Below are 22,393 nucleotides of genomic sequence, written 5' to 3' on the forward strand. Positions count from 1 at the left end.
CTTTTTAGTTTTAGTTTTTTTATTTTGAAATAATTTCAAACTTATGGAAACTTGCAAAGAACTCTTGTATACTCTTCACCCTGATTCACCAGTTGTTATCTTTGCCACGTTTGCTTTAGCATTCTATTAGGTTGATACAACAGTAACTGTGGTTTAAAAGGTTAAAAATAATTGCAAAAACTGCAATTACTTTTGCACCAACCTAATACTTGTCTATACATTATTTTTCTCTGAACCACTTGAGAGTGTGTGTCAGACATAATGCCCCTTTACTCCTAAATACTTCAGTGTATATTTCCTAAGAACCAGGACTTACATAATCATAGTATAATTATCAAAATCAGAACATTTCAGTCAGATACAATTCTAGTAATCTGCAAATCTTATTCAGGTTTTTGTCAGTTTTCCCGATAATGTCTTTAATAGCATTTCCCGCCCCATTCAGAATCCAGTCCAGTATCATGTATTGCATGTCTTTCTTATCTCTCTCTTAATCTTTCCTTGATGTTCCCCCGTGTTTCATAACATTGAAATTTTGGGAGAGAGGATAGGTCATTTATTTTGTAAAATTTCCCTCAGTTTGGCTTTTTCTGATGTTTCCTCATTAGATTCAATTTGGAAGGAAAAATATAGAAATAATATTGTGTGCTTCCCAGGGCACAGTATCAGGAGTCACATGATGCCGTTTTGTCCCATTATTGGTAATGCTTACAGTGGTGTCTGTTAGGTTCCCTTACTGTAAAGTTACTATTTTTGTGAGAAGATTGTTTGAATGTAGATAAATACCTATTTCCTTATCAGTCTTTTCCATTAATGATCCTTGTCTCGGTAAATAGTAGTGGATAGTCTTAAAGTTGTCCCAAATTGTTCACAGAGAAATGAGGTGAAATGCAGGCTAAATACTGGTCACAAAGTTAGAAAGTGAAGTACATTTTAGTTATTAGAGTATTTATTGCTACAGTTACATGAGAAAAATGAGTTCTGGTAAGATTTTACTTTAAGCTTTTACCAGTAATCATATGCTTTTATTTTTTTGTTTAAATACTTAAAGATAATAAGTATTTAAGTATTTTAAAGAAAAGATGACATATGTTATCTTCTCTCCAAAGACATCCCAAATGATTCAAACTGGATTTAGGTAGTATTCAAACTGGAATTTTCTTAGTAAAGTGAAAGACCTGATTTGCTTTATGTGTATTGCCTTTTTTTAAAAAAGGTTTTATTGGGGAAGGGGAACAGGACTTTATTGGGGAACAGTGTGTACTTCCAGGCCTTTTTTCCAAGTCATATTGTTGTCCTTTCAATCTTAGTTGTGGAGGGTGCCGTTCAGCTTCAAGTTGTTGTCCTTTCAGTCTTAGTTGTGGAGGGCGCAGCTCAGCTCCAGGTCCAGTTGCCGTTGCTAGTTGCAAGGGGTGCAGCCCACCATCCCTTGCGGGAGTCGAACTCTTGTGGTTGAGAGGACACGCTCCAACCAACTGCACCATCTGGGGGCTCAGCAGCAGCTCAGCTCAAGGTGCCGTGTTGAATCTTAGTTGCAGGGGGCGGAGCCCACCATCCCTTGTGGGACTTGAGGAGTTGAACTGGCAACCTTGTGGTTGAGAGCCCACTGGCCCATGTGGGAATCGAACCGGCAGCCTTTGGAGTTAGGAACATGGAGCTCTAACGGCCTGAGCCACCGGGCCGGCCCCTGTATTGCCTTTTTGAAAATTACTGTTTGTTCCTTTAGCTCTTAAGAAGTTTAGATCAGTTTTTACAAGTCTGTGTGTCAGGCATTCACTGTGCAAAAGTGCTTTAATTTTTTTCTTCTGAAAATACATCATTATTGTTATTCCTTTTTCTAAATCCATATTAACCTTAACAAAACAGTTATGTAACAACAATGACAACTTCCTTTAAAAAAGTCCCTTTTCTTAACCATACTGTTGTCTCACTTTGACTGGTTTACATGACCTTTTTCTGACTTTGGTTCCATGATTAGAATTTGGATATTTAAACTTGTGGATCAGTGATAAATAGACATAGGAAAGGTAGGGCAAGAAATGCAGGTCAGTATATGTGACAGGATTTAAAATGTATTTACAGGGGCCAAAGTTAATAATTGTTACCTCTCATTTCTCATGCTCTTTATTGTGTAAAATTGGAACTTTAGAATGTTAGAACTGGAGTGGAACTTATAAATTATTTTATCTAGCTCCTTTGTAGATGAGGAAATTGATTACATGGCTGCTCAGAGACCACAGCTAGTTACTAGCATGTATGGAATGCAATACTCTCTAACAATGTGTCTTTAAAATATTCTCCTTTACATAAAACTGAGTGGTTTTATTTATAGAATAAAAACCTCTTAAGCCAACGCTGAAAACAGTTTCGCACATTTATTCATTTGTAGCTTAGAAAAATTTAATTTGACTATTAAACTTCTCCAAGTTGATTTTAGATATTTGGAGGGAACTTTGTTTTGCCATTATTTATTAAAGCATAAAAAACAAACAAGAAACACTATTCTTTTTATAATGGAATTACTTTTATTTGTCTAGAAAGTGTAATTGTGCTGATGAGTGGATTTTTGTCAGAGATTTCTAGATCTCTAAAGTGTCTTCAAGTTCTAAGATTTTTTGATTCCTGAATTTTCTAAAAGTATTTGCATAATCGATTAGGGTCATAGGGATATTTAACATATTATAAATTGAAGTTGTCTCATTTTTAAGGTGAAAATATGAATTTGAAAATAACTTTTATTTAAATTATCTGATAGGTTAAACCTTCTCTTGATGAAGCTTTTGTCATCCAAGAACAGAATGTTGCACTGAATTTCATTGGTTCAAGAGGGGCAAAGCCTGGTGTCACTAAAGAGAAAAGAATTAAATATGCAAAAGAAGTCTTACAAAAAGAAATGCTCCCTCATGTTGGTGTCAGTGATTTTTGTGAGACTAAAAAGGCTTATTTCTTGGGGTATGTTAAATTTCTTTGCTTTAAGTTCTTTGCAAAATATATAGTTGAAATAGAGTTTTTCTTAAAGCTAAAAATGCCAAAAATGATATTTTTTATTTATATATATATATATATATATATATATATATATATATATATATATTTTAAAAAGCCAAAACCATGTGTTTTCTTTCTCATGTCTTTCTTTTTTTTAAGGTACATGGTTCATAGGTTGCTTCTAGCAGCCTTGGGTAGAAGAGAATTAGATGACAGAGATCACTATGGAAACAAAAGATTGGATCTTGCTGGGCCACTACTTGCATTCTTATTTAGAGGGTAAGATGTTACAGAATGATATCGTTAAAAGTAGAGAGATTTCACTTTCGATTGGCCATTGTACGTGGAGGTGCTAAACTATGTTGGCATCCATACGGGGTACATGTAAAGGTAGCTATGTTTTCTTTGCTACTTGCCCAGATTTAGTTCTGCTTCATGTCTGAGAATTTCAACTTTGTGAAGACAATTTATTACAGTCCATGGTTTCATTTTTTTTATTTCTCTGTTAGGCATTTGAGAAGCTGAATTATTGCCTTGATTTTCTAAGAGCTGATATTGGGATTATTATTAGTTCTGCTTTTACATTTTATAAAAACACACAAAAGCTGGAGGGAAATCTATCAAAATATTAGCAGTTGTTGTCTCACAGTATTGGGGTTGTATGTGATTTTTATTTTATTCTTGACATGTTTTTATGTTTTTCATATTTTCTATGATGAACACAGTACTTTTATAATTAGAAAAGTTATTTTTAAAAATAAATATAGACAATTTAATGAAATGATATTAGCAATGTTTTGTGCATGCTCTGTTTTTAGTGTGTTATAAATTAGCGTTTTTCAACTTTTTTTTATCTCCCCACTAAGGAGCCTCTTTTGACATTTTTTCCCCAGTTGGCTCCCCTCATGTATGTTTGTGTACTGCGTGTCCGTATATCTGTGCTTTATATATAAAAAGTGATAACACCTCCCTCCCTCTACTCCAGCCACTTTTCGCCCCTTGTGGGCCGTATTGTCTCTGTTGAAAATGCATGCTGTAGACCTTTACCTGTTTAATACAATACCGTTTTATTTGGCAGCATGTTTAAGAATTTGCTTAAAGAAGTGCGGATCTATGCACAGAAGTTTATTGATCGAGGAAAGGATTTTAACTTGGAGTTGGCAATTAAAACAAGGATTATATCTGATGGCCTAAAATATTCTTTAGCTACTGGAAACTGGGGTGACCAAAAAAAAGCTCATCAAGCCAGAGCTGGAGTATCTCAGGTAAGGATTTGACGATGACTGTAGGCTTCATAGGAAAATGTTGTGGGACTAATACATTCTTTCATTCATTGGACTAAATTATTTTGTTCCACAGCCCCCCCTTCAGATGTAAAATGCTGGTAGCTTTTGTATTATGAAAATGAAATTTTTCTTAAATTAGTTATAAACATTACTAAGAGAGACTTAAGGTTTTGTCTTGCATCAAGATAGTTAATAAATTAGAATAGGTGCTTGCGAGGTGAGACAGTCCATGTTGGTGAAATTTCCATGTCTTGAAAGCTCCATATTAGAAGCTGATCCAGAGAATAAATGGTCATCCTCTTCCTTTGTTGTAAAATATAGTACTTTTCACACTGTGATTTCTCTCTGTTCGCCTGTTGTATGTGTAAGTGACTGAAATAACTACTCTCAAATGGAATAACGGGGACTGTCTCACTACGCATTTTAACTTTTTTCTATTTACTTTTCATGTAAGATTAAAACTCTATAATGCACATGTCTAGCTTTATGGAATATTTTGGGAGAGTCTCCTCCTCTTTGCCTCTTTTTTTTTTTTAACTAGCCTATACCAGCATCACTTGATTAATTTGGCATTCAGACACCAACTTTAAGCTCCTGAGTCCTAGAAACCCAGGTGACCTGAAAAATTGTGGGAGACTGCTGATAGCACAGTTAAATTTCTAGTTCCTTTTAAAGAACTAAGAATTTATCGAATATACATGGTTTTTGTGATGTTGGATTCACAGCCATGAATGAGATACTGTTCCAGCCCTCGGAGCTCACCATCTATCAGAGGAAACAGATTCATCCATATACAGCTCATTTACTGCCGTGAGCTGCCTTAGGATAAATGCCATGTTGCCAGTTCAGTTTAGTGTGTGGTTATTGGGACTTACAATGTGCCAGGCACTCTGCCTGCCACACATTGGAGATGCAAAGGTGAATAAAACATGATCCATGATCTTTAGTAGTTTTCAGTCTGTACTCATACACAGAGGGAAACAGATAGTTACAACATGGTACAGTAAGTATTATAGTGAGGTAGCATAACTGCTCTGTGGCAATGCTGGAGCAAGGCATTTAGCATCATCAGAGGGGAAAAAGGGGTCTTTTTTTAGGAGGTAACGTCTGAGCTGAATCTTGAAGGGAAACTGGGAAATAGTCCAAGCCTGGGAGGCGTGTAAAACTAGTGGCTCACAGAAAAACTGGAGAAAATGTTTTGATATCCTGAAGAAAGGGACAGAGGCAGGAAAGAGCATGTGTATGTGTGAGGAGATAGAGCAGTCTAGGGTTTTCAAATCAAAGTGGGAGAGTTGGGAAGATGGGGTTGGAAAGGGAAGTCGAAAACAGCTCACAGAGGGAGACTACTTTTTTTTTTTTTTTAAAGGTAGATCCACGGTAATTGGCAGTGTGGAGAAAAGACTTGAGAAGGGTAAAGTTGGTGGCAGGGAGATTGTTGCAACGGGCTGAGTGGGAGATGATTAGGGCCTGGACAAGAGCAGTCTTACAGAGATGAGAGTAGAGTCAAATTTGAATATATTTAGGAAGCAAGTTTTGTAAGACTTTGTGATTGATTAGTTGAATGGTGGAAAACTCCGTACAGCACAGAAAAGAGAACAGTTCTTCCTGGAGGTGGGTCAGATGGCTTTTATAGAGGTGGTAACATTTCCCCAGGCAGATCAGAATGGGGAAGGGCATTCCATTCTGTGGTAATAGCATGGTCAGAGGTGTAGAGGTGAGAGGGTTTTTGGCATTGTGGATAGCGTTTGGGAGAATAATAGGGGAAGGTTGTTTGGGACTTCAGAGGAGAACTTGAATGTCATGGTCCTCTGTAGTGGGCGGGGACCTGTTTAAAATTTTTTAAATGGGTAAGTGATGTGAACATATCTGTTTTAATAATTCTGGTACCTGAGGAAGGTAGGTAGGAGGGGACATGGCAGGGACTTAGGAGGTGATGGCAGTAGTATAGGTAAGAGGGAAGGGGCTGGTGTATTGCTGTGACATTGGAAATGGAGGGGGTGGGATTTTTGAGAAAATTTGAAAATAGAATTGACAGGATATGTTTATTGATGTGTGAAAGGAGGAAGTCAGAGGCAGAAACAACTTTGAAATTTCCGGATTGGGATATTAAGGGGACAGTGATGCCATTAGCCATGACAGGAGACTCGGAAGAGGATGGAGGTGTGGATTGTTGTAGGCCTGGGGAAGATGGTGATTTGTTATCAGGTATATTGAGCTGGTGTTGCTTGCTTTATATCTCTTAATGTTAACCTTACTTATAAGTATTACCTTGCCTAATATCCTGTAAGTATTGAATATCCTTGTTGGATTCAAAGGCCTCAGCTTGGAAAAAGTACTGCGTTGGATTAGTGATGTCTGCTGTGGTCAGAGGAATGTGAGTTGGTAGCATTTAACACGTACTGAATGCCGATGTATCCAAGTACTGTTCTGGGTACTGGGATGCAACAGAGAACAAAACAAAGAAATGAAAAATCCCCACCCTTGCAACCAATGTCCTAGTGATTGGAGACAGACCATAAAGAAAACAGTGGTGTGTATGTTAGACCTGTACATCACGTATTTGCTGTCCCTGTTGTAAGGGATAGTTAAGTTATGGAAGTTTTGGAAGTGAACAAGATTATCCGGGGAAAAGATGGAGAAAGTGGGGATGGGAACAGTTTAACACTCACTGGATTAAATGTAAACATGTGACTTTGCCTCATTCTAGTATTTGCCAAAAATGCGATATTGTGAGTAACAGAAATGCCTAGACTTTAAAGATTTGCCATTGTTTTCTAGGTATTAAACCGCCTGACTTTTGCATCTACTCTTTCTCACCTGCGTCGTTTAAATTCTCCTATCGGTAGAGATGGCAAGCTAGCAAAACCGAGACAGTTGCATAATACATTGTGGGGAATGGTGTGTCCTGCTGAGACCCCAGAGGTAATGCATTAGAATTTATGTTCAGAACAAAAAGTTTGCCAGTAATTACGTAGGATATAATTACTTTCAGAATTGAATTTTTATTTAACTATGCAGTGTGGTTTAGAATGAAGATACAATTTATAATTTTGTTCTTAGAAAGTAAGAGTAAATTCTAAGATCAAATTGAAAGAAAAATGTTTATGGAAGAGAATTTTGATAAGGCATGTTAAATCAGTATGAATAATACTTTGTTTTTTATTCCAAGGGCCATGCTGTAGGACTCGTGAAGAATTTAGCTTTGATGGCTTATATTTCAGTTGGATCTCAACCTTCTCCAATTCTGGAATTTTTAGAAGAGTGGAGTATGGAAAATTTAGAAGAAATTTCTCCTGCAGCTATTGCTGAGTGTGTATAGAAGCAATTTTCTAAAAGCTATTTTTAATCTTTTGTTATAGCTTAGTATAGGGTAACTAAGTCCAAAATGCTTTGGGTTTTTGTATTTTAGTGCAACCAAGATTTTTGTTAATGGCTGCTGGGTTGGAATACATAAAGATCCTGAACAACTCATGAACACTCTAAGGAAATTGCGGCGTCAGATGGACATCATTGTGTCTGAAGTAAGAGTCTTTAATTAACTAAGAGGGTATGACCTGTGGGATTTCTGAACAAGGAGTAAGAAGACTAGAGAAAGTTGTCTTTCCATTGGCATCTTTCTTTAATTGGTTTCCCTTAAGTTGTAAAGTATACTGTCAAAAGTCTAGGTGATGTTTTGAGCTAAATTCAATTAGTATAAACTATTGCTTGCTTTACTGCTTTAGATGTATACTTCTAAAAATTTGACATGTAATTTAAGTTACGAAATTATATTTTAGAACTCAAATTATATTTCAAAGTAATAGGAATTCTTTTGAGGATCTTTTTGTGAAGCTGACAATACCTTTAAAAAGGGAACGATCATCTCTGATTCTTTGTCTGAATCCAGAGGTTCATTCATAAGCTGTGATACATCTCTAATAGATGCTGTTATAGTTACATGGATATTGAAATGCTTTGAGATAAGGATGGATTTATTTTAATCATTAAAATATAGTATGGTATTTTAATGTAATATAAAATTTATTCCCCAAAATAGGGCTTTTGCTTTTAGTGTACTGTCTTAAGGGACAGGGCTCAGGCTTTGATTCCCCCACATCTACCCTTGGGGTCTGTCTAGGTAAAAGTGGATTTGGAGGGAAACTGTAATACACTTAAGCCAGTAACCGGCCTCCTTTCTACCTAGCAAAGCAGAGAGAGTTTGGTTGCTCCAGGCCTTCCTTTAGCAGGCAGGCCCTGGGTTTGGGCCCAGGCGTATTCACAGCGTGAAGGCAGGAAGAGCATGACTTCACTTGAGGGCAGGCAGGGCTAAGAGAAAGCCTAAGAACCAAAACTGGCTATACTTTTTATGACTAAGAACTTCGTCAATGCCATATTTTTCTGCTGAGAGTCTTCTTCAGCTTTTCTGTGCTCTCTAAGGAAAAGTTAAATTCTTCATACTGTTTTAAGCCTGTTTACTTTTCCATGGGCTCATTCTCTAACCTGAAATATTTGTGCTTGCTGTCCCTCATGCCTCCTCAAAGACAGACAGTAGGGAGAAGGGTGTGTTTATTACTTTTTTCAGGTAAATCTCACTTATTCTGCAAAAATAGTAACTCTCATCTCCTTCAGGATACCTTACTTGACAACTCTTCCCCCCCCCCCCCATTTGATTTGGATCAGAGGTTGGCAAACATTTTCTGTAAAGGCCTGATATTAAATATTTTAGGCTTTGTTTACCATACAGTGTCTGTTGCGTGTTCATCCTTGCTGTTGTAATGAAAAGCCGCTATGGACAATATGAGAACCAATAAAACTTAATTTACAAAAACAAATGGCAGATGAGGGCAGATTTGGCCTGTAGGCTGTTCACTGACCCCCTTATGTAGATCTCTGTGACTATAGTAACTACTGGTGGCATATTTACTTAAATACTTCTGATAGAATATTTGTACTAGATAGTAACTGTTGATTGATTTGCCTGCCTCACTACATGAGCAGCTCCTCAGAGACAGGGAACATGTCTCCTCAGACTGCATTTTCAGCTCTGAGCATGGTGCCTGACATAGAGTAGATATTGAGTGTTTGTTGAACATTATAAATGGACCTGTGTCCTTGGATTGGACAGTTTATTGGAGAGAGATGTTAGGAGCCTGTACGTGGGAGAATTGTATGTTTCAGGAATGTAGTACTTTTCCTTCATAATTTCTGATAACCAGAGGTTCTCGTTTTACCCATTTCTAACTTTAGTTTTCTGTTGGACGTGTTAGCTTTCCTGTCACTAGTCCTGTCTAGACTACTAAAGAACACCTGTTTCCTTTGGAACACAAGGTACTGTTTGGCCTTTGAGGAGACAACAGCTCAATCTGTGTCCTCTTGTTAAGATAATAGAGCTGTATTCTATTAGGAATTCTCTAAAGATTCAAGGGAATGCCTTTGAAAGCATTGTCTTTTCTTGGACTCGAGGATGCCCGTCAGGGTGTTTTTGCTCACAGACACAGTGTTTCTGCTCAGCTTGTTTCCCAAGGACAGGAAGTGGGCTAAGAACGAGGAAAATTTTCTTGTTCTTGGCTTTGACTCTTTAGTTTTGGAGAACGTGGTGTTTTTGATAAAGCTTTTATGATTGTCTATTGTTTTTAAACTGAGTAATCCAAATCTTTTCCTTTCCTAAATAAACCCAATATTTTCTTTAATAGAAGTATCCAGATAAGATTTCATTTTTTTAAAAATACTTTCGTGGAGAAATACCAATCTATTTTTCCATTTCCCAACTCATTGGCAAGTCATTTCATAGTTGACTTCCAGGATTATATATTAGATCTAGAAAATTCACTTGAAATTCTTATTTCCTTTTTTACTTATTTCTTTATATATAGGTACTTCAGGTTCTGCAGTGCTTTTAATAATTATTATGTTCTTTATTGCAAAATTTCCCAAAATATTTTTGTTATTTTCTGGGAATATATTTTTTAGCACTGTCCATTAGAAATATGTGAACTATATATGCAATTTAAATTTTTCTAGTAGCCTTACTAAAAAAGTAAAACACAGGTGAAAATAATTTTGATAATATATTTTATTTCACTCGATACATCCAAAATATTACTATTTCAACATATAATCAATATAAATATTAACGAAAAATTTTACAGTATTTGTTTTTCCTGGTACTATCTTTGAAATCCAGTGTGTAGTTTATACTTACAGAATATCTCAGTTCAGAATGGCCGCAATTGAAGTGCCTAGTAGTGACATGTGGCTAGGGACCACTGTAGTGGACAGCTAGCCTGTAAGCCATTTGATAGGTGAGTATGACAAGTCAGGCTTATTACTGGGAAAGTATGATCAAAGGCAAAGTGAAATAGGGCTGGTTATAGAGTGAAGTATATGTGATTATCAAAGAAGCAAAATAAGAAATTATCATTTACCAGTGTTTGTGATACCAAAAATATATGTTTACTTTACCTTGCATTATTACCAGATACTGTCCAGCTCTATAATTACCAAAGTTAGATATTTATTCTTTATAAATTTTAAATTATACCTAGGTTTTTAGTATATTGAACTATGATAAACTAAGATTTGTCCATTTTATTTGGCAGTTGGGTGCTTCAGAAATTTATTAGGCATTTTATTGTATTTTTAGCTAAGCCTTAATGATAGAGAGAAAATAAAAGTTCATGTCTTTTTATTTCTAGGTGTCTATGATCAGAGACATTCGAGAGAGGGAGATTCGGATCTATACAGATGCAGGCCGTATTTGTAGACCACTTTTGATTGTGGAAAAACAAAAGCTACTTTTGAAGAAGAGACATATCGATCAATTAAAAGAGAGAGAATATAACAACTACAGGTAAGTACATGCAGTGAGAAAAAAAATTGAGACATAATTCACATACCATAAAATTAATGCTTTTAAACTATACAATTCAGTGTTTTTTAGTAGTTTCACAAGATTGTGCAACCATCGTTACTATCTAATTCCAGAACAAATTCATCGCCCCCAAAAGAAGGTCTGTACTTATTAGCAGTAACATTTGTTTTTCTTAATTTTTATTATCAAGTAAGGGATGTATAGGGTTTTGTTTAAGCATGAAAGTCTTTATGACATGTTCAAGTCCAGTAATAATAAGTAATATATATATAGCATATAATATAATCTGAACAATATAATAAATAAAATATTTAATAAAAAAGGTGAACCTGCTTTAAAATTTATTTTTAATAATTTATGAATGTATATATAATTTAATTGTAAAAAAAATTCAAGCGATATATGTAATACAAATATATAATAGCCCCCAATTCATACTGTCCTCTTTAAAAGTAAATACTGTTAACAATTGGGTATATATTCCTCCAGACCTTATTCTGTGCATTTATATATTCACCCCCTGCCCCACAAGTAGTTTCTTTAGAACAAAGCAAAACAAACTAATAACAGTTATGTTCAGCAGCTTGCTTTTTTGCCACTGTTAACAATAATAATGCCTGTTTTGGAACTCTTTCTATATCAGTACAATAGATACAGTAATGTTCTTTATTAAGTAGGGTGGCTAGTTAAAATAGTTTAGGAAATGAGAAAATTAAGTGAATTCTTCTTTTTTAGTTGGCAGGATCTTGTGGCCAGCGGGGTAGTGGAATATATTGATACTCTAGAGGAAGAAACAGTGATGCTTGCAATGACTCCAGATGATTTACAGGAGAAGGAAGTAGCTTATTGTTCCACATACACACACTGCGAGATTCATCCATCCATGATTCTTGGTGTCTGTGCATCTATTATTCCCTTTCCTGATCATAACCAGGTTGGTAGCTGTTTTGAACTTCTGATTTGTGAGGAATTCAGGGAAGTAGAATAAAAGTTAGAGGTTAGTCTACAGTTTTTAAAGAGAAGCCTTTTAATGAAAAGACCGAACTCCTGCAGAATCCGCATTTAACATGCTTATTTTTTTTTTTTTTTTTTAAAGATTTTATTGGGGAAGGGGAACAGGACTTTATTGGGGAACAGTGTGTACTTCCAGGACTTTTTTCCAAGTCAAATTGTCCTTTCAATCTTAGTTGTGGAGGGTGCCATTCAGCTTCAAGTTGTTGTCCTTTCAGTCTTAGTTGTGGAGGGCGCAGCTCAGCTCCAGGTCCAGTTGCCATTTTCTAGTTGCAGGGGGCACAGCCCACCGTCCCTTGTGGGAGTTGAACTGGCAACCTTGTGGTTGAGAGGACACGCTCCAACCAACTGAGCCATCCCAGAGGCAGCTCAGCTCAAGGTGCCGTGTTCAATCTCAGTTGCAGGGGGCAGAGCCCACCATCCCTTGTGGGACTCGAGGAGTTGAACTGGCAACCTTGTGGTTGAGAGCCCACTGGCCCATGAGGGAATCGAACCGGCAGCCTTTGGAGTTAGGAGCATGGAGCTCTAACCGCCTGAGCCACCGGACCGGCCCTAACATGCTTATTCTTGTGTTTCACTGTTAAGAGCCATAATTGGTTATTCCAAATGTTAACACTTACCTTTCAGAAAAAAAAACCCACAAACTTTACCTACCATATTTCTGATTTATTGTAGTACCCTGTAGAGTATATTCCTTTAGAAATAATTTTCATTGAATTTGCTTTTCATTTCTGTCTTTAGTCCCCTAGAAACACATACCAGTCTGCTATGGGTAAGCAGGCCATGGGAGTTTATATCACCAATTTCCATGTTCGTATGGATACATTGGCCCATGTTCTCTATTATCCTCAAAAACCACTTGTGACTACACGGTCTATGGAATATCTACGATTCAGAGAGCTGCCAGCGGGTATGTTCAGTTTTGTTTTACATTTTTTAAGATAATCTCTATGCTTAAGGCACTTTTCTGGTTACTTAGGAAGGTTAATATAATGCATACGTCACAGTCTCTCTATTTTCATGGAATTTATAATGTGATGGGAAACATGATCACAATTAAATGAAAAGGAAGATATGTGGAAAGTGTTATGTACAGGTTCCTTTGGAAGCACAGAATGAACGAAATGATTGATTCCTGTTGGAAGTCCAGAGCCAGCTTCATGGGGGAGGTAGCATTTTAGACTAAAGTTGATGAAAGGGTATTTGAATTTGAGAGATGGTTTGAACAAGGGCCTAGATGTATGAATGCACGAGACATGGGAGCAGTCAGTAATCGCGTCAGGTTAGCATGGCTGGAGTGTAAATGCCTGGGAGTGAAGCTCGGTCTCACAGTGTGGAGGGGAGCAGTTTGAATGTCATTTTGAGAACGTAGAACATTCAGCATTCTAAGTACTATAATTAGAAATTTACTTTAGGAGTATCATTTTGGCAGTTGTGTAGGGGGAAGATTAGAGTCAGATGAGATGTTAGTAGGGAGATAATTTAGACCTTTTTGCGGTGGTCTAAGTGAGAAATGGTAAGGTCCTAAAGAAATGAAAAAGTGAACCTCTCTGCTGTCGCCTTTCTAAGTTCTAAAAAAAGAGAAATGAAAAAGTAAGGGATGAGATACCTGTTGGAATACACTTAATAGGATTTGATGACTGATGGGATGTGGAACGATGAAGAGAGGGAAGAAAGGAATTGGAAATATTATTGGTGTTTCTGGCTTGGGTGATCAAGAAGAGAGAAGCACTCTTAGCAAGTTTGGGAACACTTAGAAAAAGAATTAGGTTTTAGAGGTAAGATAAATTCAGCTTTCAACATGTTGATTTTGAGTTGCTGCCCAGAACATCTAAGAAATAGTCTTTCAATAGTGAGTTGCAAACATGGTTTGAAAGAATGTCAAATCTAGAGCAGTGACGTTTTTGGTATGTTAATGGTAATTATAGGTTACTATGAAATTGCTAAGGGAAAATTCAGAGTGACAGTAAAGCCAGAGCAGATAGAACTTGAGGCACCAGGAAAAGAAATCAGGAGAAGGATATGAGACGGAGCTGATGAGGAGACTCAGGAGTTTGCAGGAGGAGATTCTCAAGTTGGCGGGACAGCAGGTAAAACGGCGCAGAGAAGTGTGAAGGGTATGAGAGGTGAATATTAAAGGAGACAGCATAGTTCTTTGGCATAATTGTCTTAACTGTATTATTAACAGAATTTTGGCTTTCATGGTGAGTAACATTATTTAGTAAAGTTCGCCTCGTAAGTAGTGGCTTTAAATTATAAACTATAATAGGGGACCTAACATTTTGATAACAAATTCTCACAGGTTAGAATGATTTATTTTCAAAGTCCTCCACAAGGGGTTACTCTTGTCTATAAAAACAAAATCTATTAGGTTGTCTACAGTATGCTCGTATCTTTTGCTATGCTTACAGTGCTTTGTTTTCTTCAACATTTAGATATTGGTTCCTTTATGGCTAGAAAAGAAAAGAAATAAAACTGAATGATCGGATTTGAAATAAAATGCCCCTTTGATACTGATACGAAGTGTGAGGGCATGGCTGGTAGGGACGACATTCCTTCCAGTTCTGTTACTGTTTCAAGCCTTAATCATGTTACCTACTTTAAAATTTTATTTTGAGATAATTTCAAACTTAGGGAAAAGTTGTAAGACTAGTACAAAGAACTCCTATATACTCTTCACCCAGATTACCTGGTTTACATTTTACCACATTTGCCTTATTCTTTCCCTTTCTTTTTCCTGAACCATTTGAGAGTAAGTTGCGGACATGAAGCCACATCGGTCTTTAATTCTTCAGTGTCTGTTTCCTAAAAACAAGGACGTTCGCCACAGGACAACCATCAGAATCAGGAGGTTAATCACACTGATACCCATCTTAGTCAGAAGTCCCCAATTCGAATTTTGCCAGTTGTCTTCATAATGTGTTTTTTGGGGGATGTAGGATCTAATCCAGGATAACGTGTTTCATTTAGTTGTTTATCTCCTTAGTTTCCTTAATCTGGAACAGTTCCTTAGTCTTTCCTGTCTCTCATGACCTGTATGTTTTTGAAGAGTCCAGGCAAGTTACTTTGTACATTGTCTCTGAAATTGAGTTTGACTGCTTTTTCCCATGGTTGTATTCAGGTTATGCATTTTTGACAGAACTAGCATAGACGTGATGCTGTACTCTCAGTGCGTCATATCAGGAGGCACGTGCTGTTATTTTAGCTTTTATGTGATTAAGATGGTGTCTGTCAGGTTTCTCCACTTTTGGTTAATTATAAGAATTTTGTACTTATTACTAAGGAAAAAGTCTTATGAGGAGGTGCTTTGAGACAATGAGATTTCCTGTTCCTTGTCAAACTTTCAGCCATTAGTTTACCGTGATGATGGTTGCCAGATGGTGATTTTCTGATTCAATCATTTCTTCCATTTGGATGCTGCAGTTGTTCCAGATTTTCCAGTTGGAGCACTTTTAAGATGACTCCTGATAGGTCCTCATCATTCTTTAAATACTTCCTTACATTTGGCCTCCTCTTGTGCTTTCCTTGCCCTAAATCTGAACTCAACCATTTCTCCTTTGAGTGAATGAGAGCGTGTAGAAACCCAAATCCGGGTGCTAGGTATGAGCCTTGCTATTCGAGAGTCATCTGGGTCCTCTCAGCTGACAGAGCTAGGGAAACACCTCCATCTGTTAAAGAACCGTGAGTTCACAGCAGTGTCTCCCATCCCAGCGCAGCCCCGCAGTGTGTATTTTAAACTCCATTTTCTGCTAGTGAGAAATCTGGCTCCCATTGTCCTCAATAGATTGACTTTTTTGCCGAGTCGGTTGATGCAGTCAGTCTCCTGACCACCCAGCGGAATTAGTGGCCCTGGCCCTGCCCGCGCACCAGCTGCATTGGCTAAATTCTGAGCGCTGCCCAAGGGAAGGGGCGAATCAGTTTATCTCGAGGAGTTTCTTTGTGATGAGTACCATTCCTGTGTCTGTAGAGTACTGTTACCTTTGTTGACATCTTCTGGGAGCAAAGATCCTTGCGACGCGAATTTGCCTTGACTTAGTGTGTCCGGCCGTCGGCCTCCTCAGTGCTGAGCTGGGGCTTGAAGTGTTTGAGGACAAAGTGGCAGGAAGGGTTTGCACCTGGCCGACAGGTGGGTTGTAATCCTAGATTATTCACAGGTTGATAGTCCTCGAGCTGACAGATATTTTTAACAAAGTTACTAATATTTACTGAGCGTTCAGTTTGTGTGAAACACCATCCAAGGCGCTTTTACACGTTATTTCTAAGCATCGTAAAAGCTTTTTAATGTTTCTTCACCTGCAAAATGAGAATAAATAATAGTACCTACCTCTTAAAGCTTTTTGAGATGATTAAATGGTTAAATCCACTTAAGACTCATGGCTTAGAACCTAGCAATTAGTAAGAGAGGAATAAATGTTAGCTGATTAGTAATAGTGTTTTACAAATGTGGAGACAAAATCAGAAAGGTTCTTTGCCTAAAGTTACACAACGTAAGAAATAAATCAATCCAGAATTTAAACTCGTCTGTTTATTTCCTGTTTGACCAGATGCAGGCCTTGTCCCCGTCTCCCTTTCTTGTGCTCTTTCCTCTTCACTGCCTTGCTTCTTGATTTTGGACTTTTAAGCTAAGAAAACAATGTTAGAAAGAATTCAGAAGTTACTATCTTTAGCTGAATTTGGCTGGTCTCATACATGCCTAGATACCGTGGATAAAACTTACAGGGTGGAGGAGGTTGCCCCTGGCCTATAGGAGACGTAGCACACGTGGGCCATCAGGGACTGTCACACAGGAGGCAGGAAAAACCTCACAAGAGCCAGGACCGTCGAGCACCTGTAGGCTACGCTCCTGAGAAGAGTGGGGGCATAGGCGGTGCCCATGGAAACGAGCACACGCTGGGGAACCTGTGCCATGTCTCCCACATACCACATACTCCCACTGCTGGCTTCGCAGTCATGGCATCCCCTCACGTTCCCAAACCCTGAGTTTTCTGCAAATTTTCAATTTTTTTCAGTCCCCCTTGCCTTCAGAATCCTGCATCTTTACGAACTTTCTCTGCATTACGCTGCTTGACTGTGTGTGAAATCTAAATTCTTCTACTTCTCCCAAAGAATCCACGCAGAACGATGGTGACTAGTGTGAATGTTAACTAAAGAGTTCTTAGCGGGAAGCATTTAGATTTTAAGAGTTTTCATTTAACACCTGAGGAGAGACTATTTGACTTTCCTGATCTCTGAAGACCTTGTTGGCTGCCTGCTACTTACTAACTTAGTTCTGGCCCTTTTCAGGAAGGGCTCCACTTTCCTGGCACTGCCCTTCCCGTGGAGAATTTCACTCACCTTCCTCCCCAAGCAGAGCATTTTAGCTGCTTCTGCTCCCAACCCATCAAGGCGCTCGGAGGAACAAATGCCCTTAGTTCTGTCTGAGATCCTTCTTCCTTAGCAGTCAAGGTTATATTTAGCACAAGACTTTGGTGTTATCTGTTAAGCAGGGTTTGTAATCTCAGATTCCTACAGGGTTAGGCCGAATTGGTGAGTAGTTGGTGAATGGGTTCAGCTTCAGCTGTGGTTGTGATGTGTATATCTACACCCTGTGATGCCAACTCTGATTTTTCAAGAAAAGTTTGAAGTCTAAGCTTTGGGTGAATTTACTTTTTCAAATGTTGTGAATGAATTCATGTTATAAACAAACTCTGGAATCAGCTACCTCAGGCCAGTGTGTTTAAAATCGCTGGTGGAAAGCTTTCTGTGGCACAGCGGCCAGAACTTTTAAGGGGCGAATGTAGCTGCCAGGGAGGAGGGCCTGCCCGTTGCACGTATCTCTCTCCACATCTGTTCTTGCCTTGGGCTGGGAATTAGTGGGAATTAGAGACTTGGAGGACTGTTGTGTTCAGTGTCCCAGAACCAGGCCAGCAGCAGTCACCGCCCACCTGCACGCCCCTTGTTAGACTGTTACACCTCTGCTGCACATAAACACAAGTAAATGAGTGCTGTGTCTTTTTATGAAGGGTGGGTTGTATATTGAAAATTGAATTTGGCTTTAAGGAAACAAATACAAACTTCAGAATTCAGATAACCAAAACATTCAACCATCCAGATTTTGGTTCCTTTATATTCTGTATTCAAAGTTTTTACTCCACATTTGAAATAGTTAAATCAAGATATTATGTTAACTATAGTTTTGGAGTTGAGTGTATTTTCACATTTTGGAAAATCTGATGATTCACATATATGTGGGTTATGTTCAGTGAAACTGCACTCATATTCAACCATCATTTCTTACATTGTAATCTAGTGTATTTTCAGCTGTTTTTTCTTCTTGAATACTTATTTTTTTTTTTTACAGTTTCATCAAAAGTTTTGGCAGCAGCAACTAAATAAGACTGTGATGGGGAAGATAATACCACTCTTTTGGTGGCATAGGGAGAGGCTCTAGGAGCAGAGCAGGGCTGGGAAGAGGTAGTACCAGGTTCAAACCTAAAACCAGAAATCAGCCTATTGTCTTTTAACTTTGGGATCATGGATAAGGTATTTAATTAGCTCTTTCTGATAATGAGAATAATAATACTTACCTTGTTTATGGCACAGGATTGCTGTGAGAATCTTGTCACTTGGTTTGGGGAGGCACTTTATAAATCTGAGGTGACTTGTGCATATAATCACTGGTTATAAGAAGGGATAGATACCCTGGGAATGACTGCTGTTAGAATTTGCTTGTGTTAAATGTTAAGCCATCAAAGTAGTTCCCTCACAGATTGCTATTCCAGGAGGAGTAGACTTTAACAATTACTGTGGTGAAAACACATGGCAAATATGGTGAAATGAAACTGATTTAGAAGAAAGACAATTTTTCTTTGTTTCCCAGATGATGTTTTCACCTATGCTTTTCATTGCACCCCAGGTATCAACTCCATCGTGGCCATTGCTTCCTACACTGGATATAATCAGGAAGACTCTGTTATCATGAATCGTTCGGCTGTAGACCGGGGCTTTTTCAGGTCAGTGATTTATAAAAGTTGTCAAAACGTAGCTACAGTGGAAATGTTAATATTTTAATTAAGAAAACTTTTTAAAAGTAGGTTTGACTTCTGTGTGTCCAACTTTTTGGTGGTTTTGAAGGTCAGGCTGGAAGACATTTTGATCTCATAGCAGACACATTTTGCTGTTAAAATACTTAATCCTTTGCTTCCATTCATGAAGCTTTGTGGCTGTCAGGCAGGCTCCTGCTGTTGTGTGGATGCCTGTGTAGAGTTTAGTGTGGTGTCATCTACTCCAGAAAGCACAAGGCCTGGTTGGTGGTCCTGAGCAACCTATATCTCAGGATTTTCAGATACTAGTATTTTGAGTCCCCCCCTTTCTTTGTAAGCAAATACATGTTTGCAGTTAGATAATATAGAAACATCCAAAGAAGAAATAAAAATAAACCAGTAATCTTAGGACCCATAAATAACTATTATTAAAGTTACAGTGTTTTCAATCTTTATTATGCTTCAATTTGATTATTCTATTGGCAAAATTTCAAATCCATGGCATATAAAGATTGGTTAAAAAACCGGGAATTTAGAAGAGGATGGATTTTTTCCCCCCTGTGTAGTTTCAGAGGTTAGCACTAGGATCAGAGGGTAGACATTATAGCTTTAATATCACAAACTTTTCACTTGAAATATTGGAGCAGTTTCGGGGTGACCCTCTCTGAGGGTAATTATGGAAGGGATTCTTGTTTTGGGTAGCAGGTTGGACTCAGTGACCTTGGGTCCTTCCTGTTCTTACATAAATTCCAGTTGTGTTAAGGTTACGGGTGAAATGCTACATGTGTGGCCCATGTAGTAATAGCCTTTAGGACTTAACTGACCCTTAATACAGTTAACTCTTATCCCAGATTCATGGTTTGAGTTGTTTACCAAATATTAAGTAAAACTTATTGGTATGTTCTAAACCCTGTTATTAGAGGAAAATAGAAGTTACCTAAGAAACCCTGTTTTTAGGTCTGTTTTCTATCGATCGTACAAAGAACAGGAGTCTAAAAAAGGATTTGATCAAGAAGAAGTGTTTGAGAAGCCTACACGTGAAACGTGCCAGGGTAAGTGAGAACCGACATTTATGTAATTCAGAGTTAACTTACCTGGGTTCCCTAATTAATTTTTCTGGGTTTTGCCTCCCCACCATTTTTTTTTTTGCCACGTGGGAGTATTTTTTTTGTCATTCTTAAAGCTCATATTTAAGAAAACGTGTGTTTGCCAGAAGTCTTTGTGCCTAGGAGTGGGCTTGCTGTAAGTTCTATCCTGGTAAATTCTGTATTGAGGAAGAGAGGTCGTATAATTTCATGGGACACATCTCAGTTCCATTCTCACTTATACTGTGTCCTGTTCCTCTGCTTATGTATTTGCATGGGGACTCCTTTTCCTCTTCACATTGTGGTATAACCATAATATTTGTCTAGTCACAGTATTTGTATACATTTAACAAATAAATGAGAGGATACCTAGCATTTCTTTGTTTCTTCTAAAATACTCAACATTTATTTTCTAGTTATTTTCAGACACTTAATAAATACGTATATAGTAGTATGGATGGAATGTCATCCCAGGGAAATGGAGTATCTCAGCTTCAGTTTTGACTTCTAATAGTATTACATGAAGTAAAATGTGTTTCGTTTCCCTAGGAAATGGAGCATTTCTTATTACTCCATTTCCTGGGGTGGTTCTATATCGTAGTGAATTGATGTCCGGTGGAGTTAAGATCATGTAAGATAAAATTCACAATTTCTGTGGGAGGATGTGTGTAGAGGGCATCATAGTCTTTCTCGTGTAGTGCAGAGATCAGACAATGACAACGCTCTTATCCAAGTGGAGAATCTGATTTTCCAGTGTTCAGTCCTGTGCTTTTTACAGAGTTCAGTATAGCTTGTGATATTTAGAACAAGGTCATTATATTACTGTACACATGGTTCATGGTGTTAGAGATTTCTGTGAACTTCTCAGACTTGGAAATGATTTATTTATTTGGTTTTCGTCTTGTGGGGGATTATGTGACATTTAAATACTTTCCTATATTGTACTACCATTTCAGAAGATTCCATGTCTGGTTCCTTGCAGGGATGAGGCATGCCATTTATGATAAGCTGGATGATGATGGTTTGATAGCTCCTGGGGTTCGTGTATCAGGAGATGATGTTATCATAGGCAAAACAGTCACTTTGCCTGAAAATGAAGATGAATTGGAGAGCACTAATAGACGCTATACCAAGAGAGACTGTAGCACTTTTCTCAGAACTAGTGAGACGGGCATTGTGGATCAGGTCATGGTAACTCTCAACCAGGAAGGATACAAATTTTGTAAAATAAGGGTGAGTACAGCTTTGTCACATTGCTATTTATAGAAAGTAAACTAGATCAACGTAACTGACCTATCTTTATATATGAATTCAGGTACGCTCTGTTAGAATTCCTCAGATTGGAGACAAATTTGCTAGTCGACATGGTCAGAAGGGTACTTGTGGTATTCAATATAGACAAGAGGTAGGTAACGTGTATAGGTAGGTAACTTGTATCTCCCTTACTCCTAACCCAGAGTTTTGTTGAACATTTTATTAAATCAAAATTTGCTTTAAGAGCCCAATGGTGGTAAAGTCTTGACTTTTATTGTTGAATAAGTACATGACCATACTACATTGAACAAAATTTAGGACATGGAAAAGTTCAGATTGGGGGAGGGTGGTCAGTTCTAGTCCCATAGCTAAAGGATTTAAGATTTTTTTTTTTTTTTTTTAAATTCCTTTATAGGATATGCCTTTCACCTGTGAAGGTATCACCCCTGATATCATCATAAATCCCCATGCCATCCCCTCTCGTATGACTATTGGTCACTTGATTGAATGTCTTCAAGGGAAGGTAAGAGATTTTCTTCAACAATATGGGTTTCAAACTGATGTTCCTTCCAAAATTATGATAGGTGATTCTCTCATATTTGAGCCAGGGTATTTTTGAAAAAAGCTAGTATGATACTTATTTTCCAGCTTTTACATTGGTTATGATTATGCCTTTTTTTTTTTGGCAAAAATTTGCAAAGTTATGGCTCAGTTAGAATATTTGTAAAATTTACTTCATCCAACCTCTACATATACATATGATTATCCTTTTGATTGGTCTTTTCTATAGATAGAGTTAATTCATTGGTGTCTAGTTCACTGTGAACTTAATTTGATAGCTATATTATCAGCTGTGCATGCATATGTTAGTGGAGGTTTTCTGTTTTTGAGTATCTT

The 22,393-nt window shown here is 37.6% G+C and overlaps 1 protein-coding gene across 1 annotated transcript in view; it reads left to right on the forward strand.

Moving 5' to 3' along the window:
- The window catches only part of POLR2B (RNA polymerase II subunit B), a 43,393-nt gene that overhangs the window by 15,908 nt on the left and 5,092 nt on the right, over positions 1-22,393 (forward strand). The window contains exons 8-21 of the mRNA XM_019740119.3: positions 2,756-2,952; positions 3,148-3,267; positions 4,067-4,253; positions 7,053-7,196; positions 7,444-7,583; positions 7,684-7,795; positions 10,949-11,103; positions 11,860-12,058; positions 12,877-13,045; positions 19,031-19,127; positions 20,115-20,209; positions 21,225-21,475; positions 21,558-21,647; positions 21,912-22,019. Of these exons, the coding sequence (XP_019595678.1) occupies positions 2,756-2,952; positions 3,148-3,267; positions 4,067-4,253; positions 7,053-7,196; positions 7,444-7,583; positions 7,684-7,795; positions 10,949-11,103; positions 11,860-12,058; positions 12,877-13,045; positions 19,031-19,127; positions 20,115-20,209; positions 21,225-21,475; positions 21,558-21,647; positions 21,912-22,019 (2,064 nt within the window). The remainder of the gene's footprint in view (positions 1-2,755; positions 2,953-3,147; positions 3,268-4,066; positions 4,254-7,052; positions 7,197-7,443; positions 7,584-7,683; positions 7,796-10,948; positions 11,104-11,859; positions 12,059-12,876; positions 13,046-19,030; positions 19,128-20,114; positions 20,210-21,224; positions 21,476-21,557; positions 21,648-21,911; positions 22,020-22,393) is intronic.

The sequence above is a fragment of the Rhinolophus sinicus genome, chromosome 1 (assembly GCF_057876585.1).
Source record: "Rhinolophus sinicus isolate RSI-liver-muscle chromosome 1, RSI-T2T, whole genome shotgun sequence".
Taxonomy (NCBI): domain Eukaryota; kingdom Metazoa; phylum Chordata; class Mammalia; order Chiroptera; family Rhinolophidae; genus Rhinolophus; species Rhinolophus sinicus.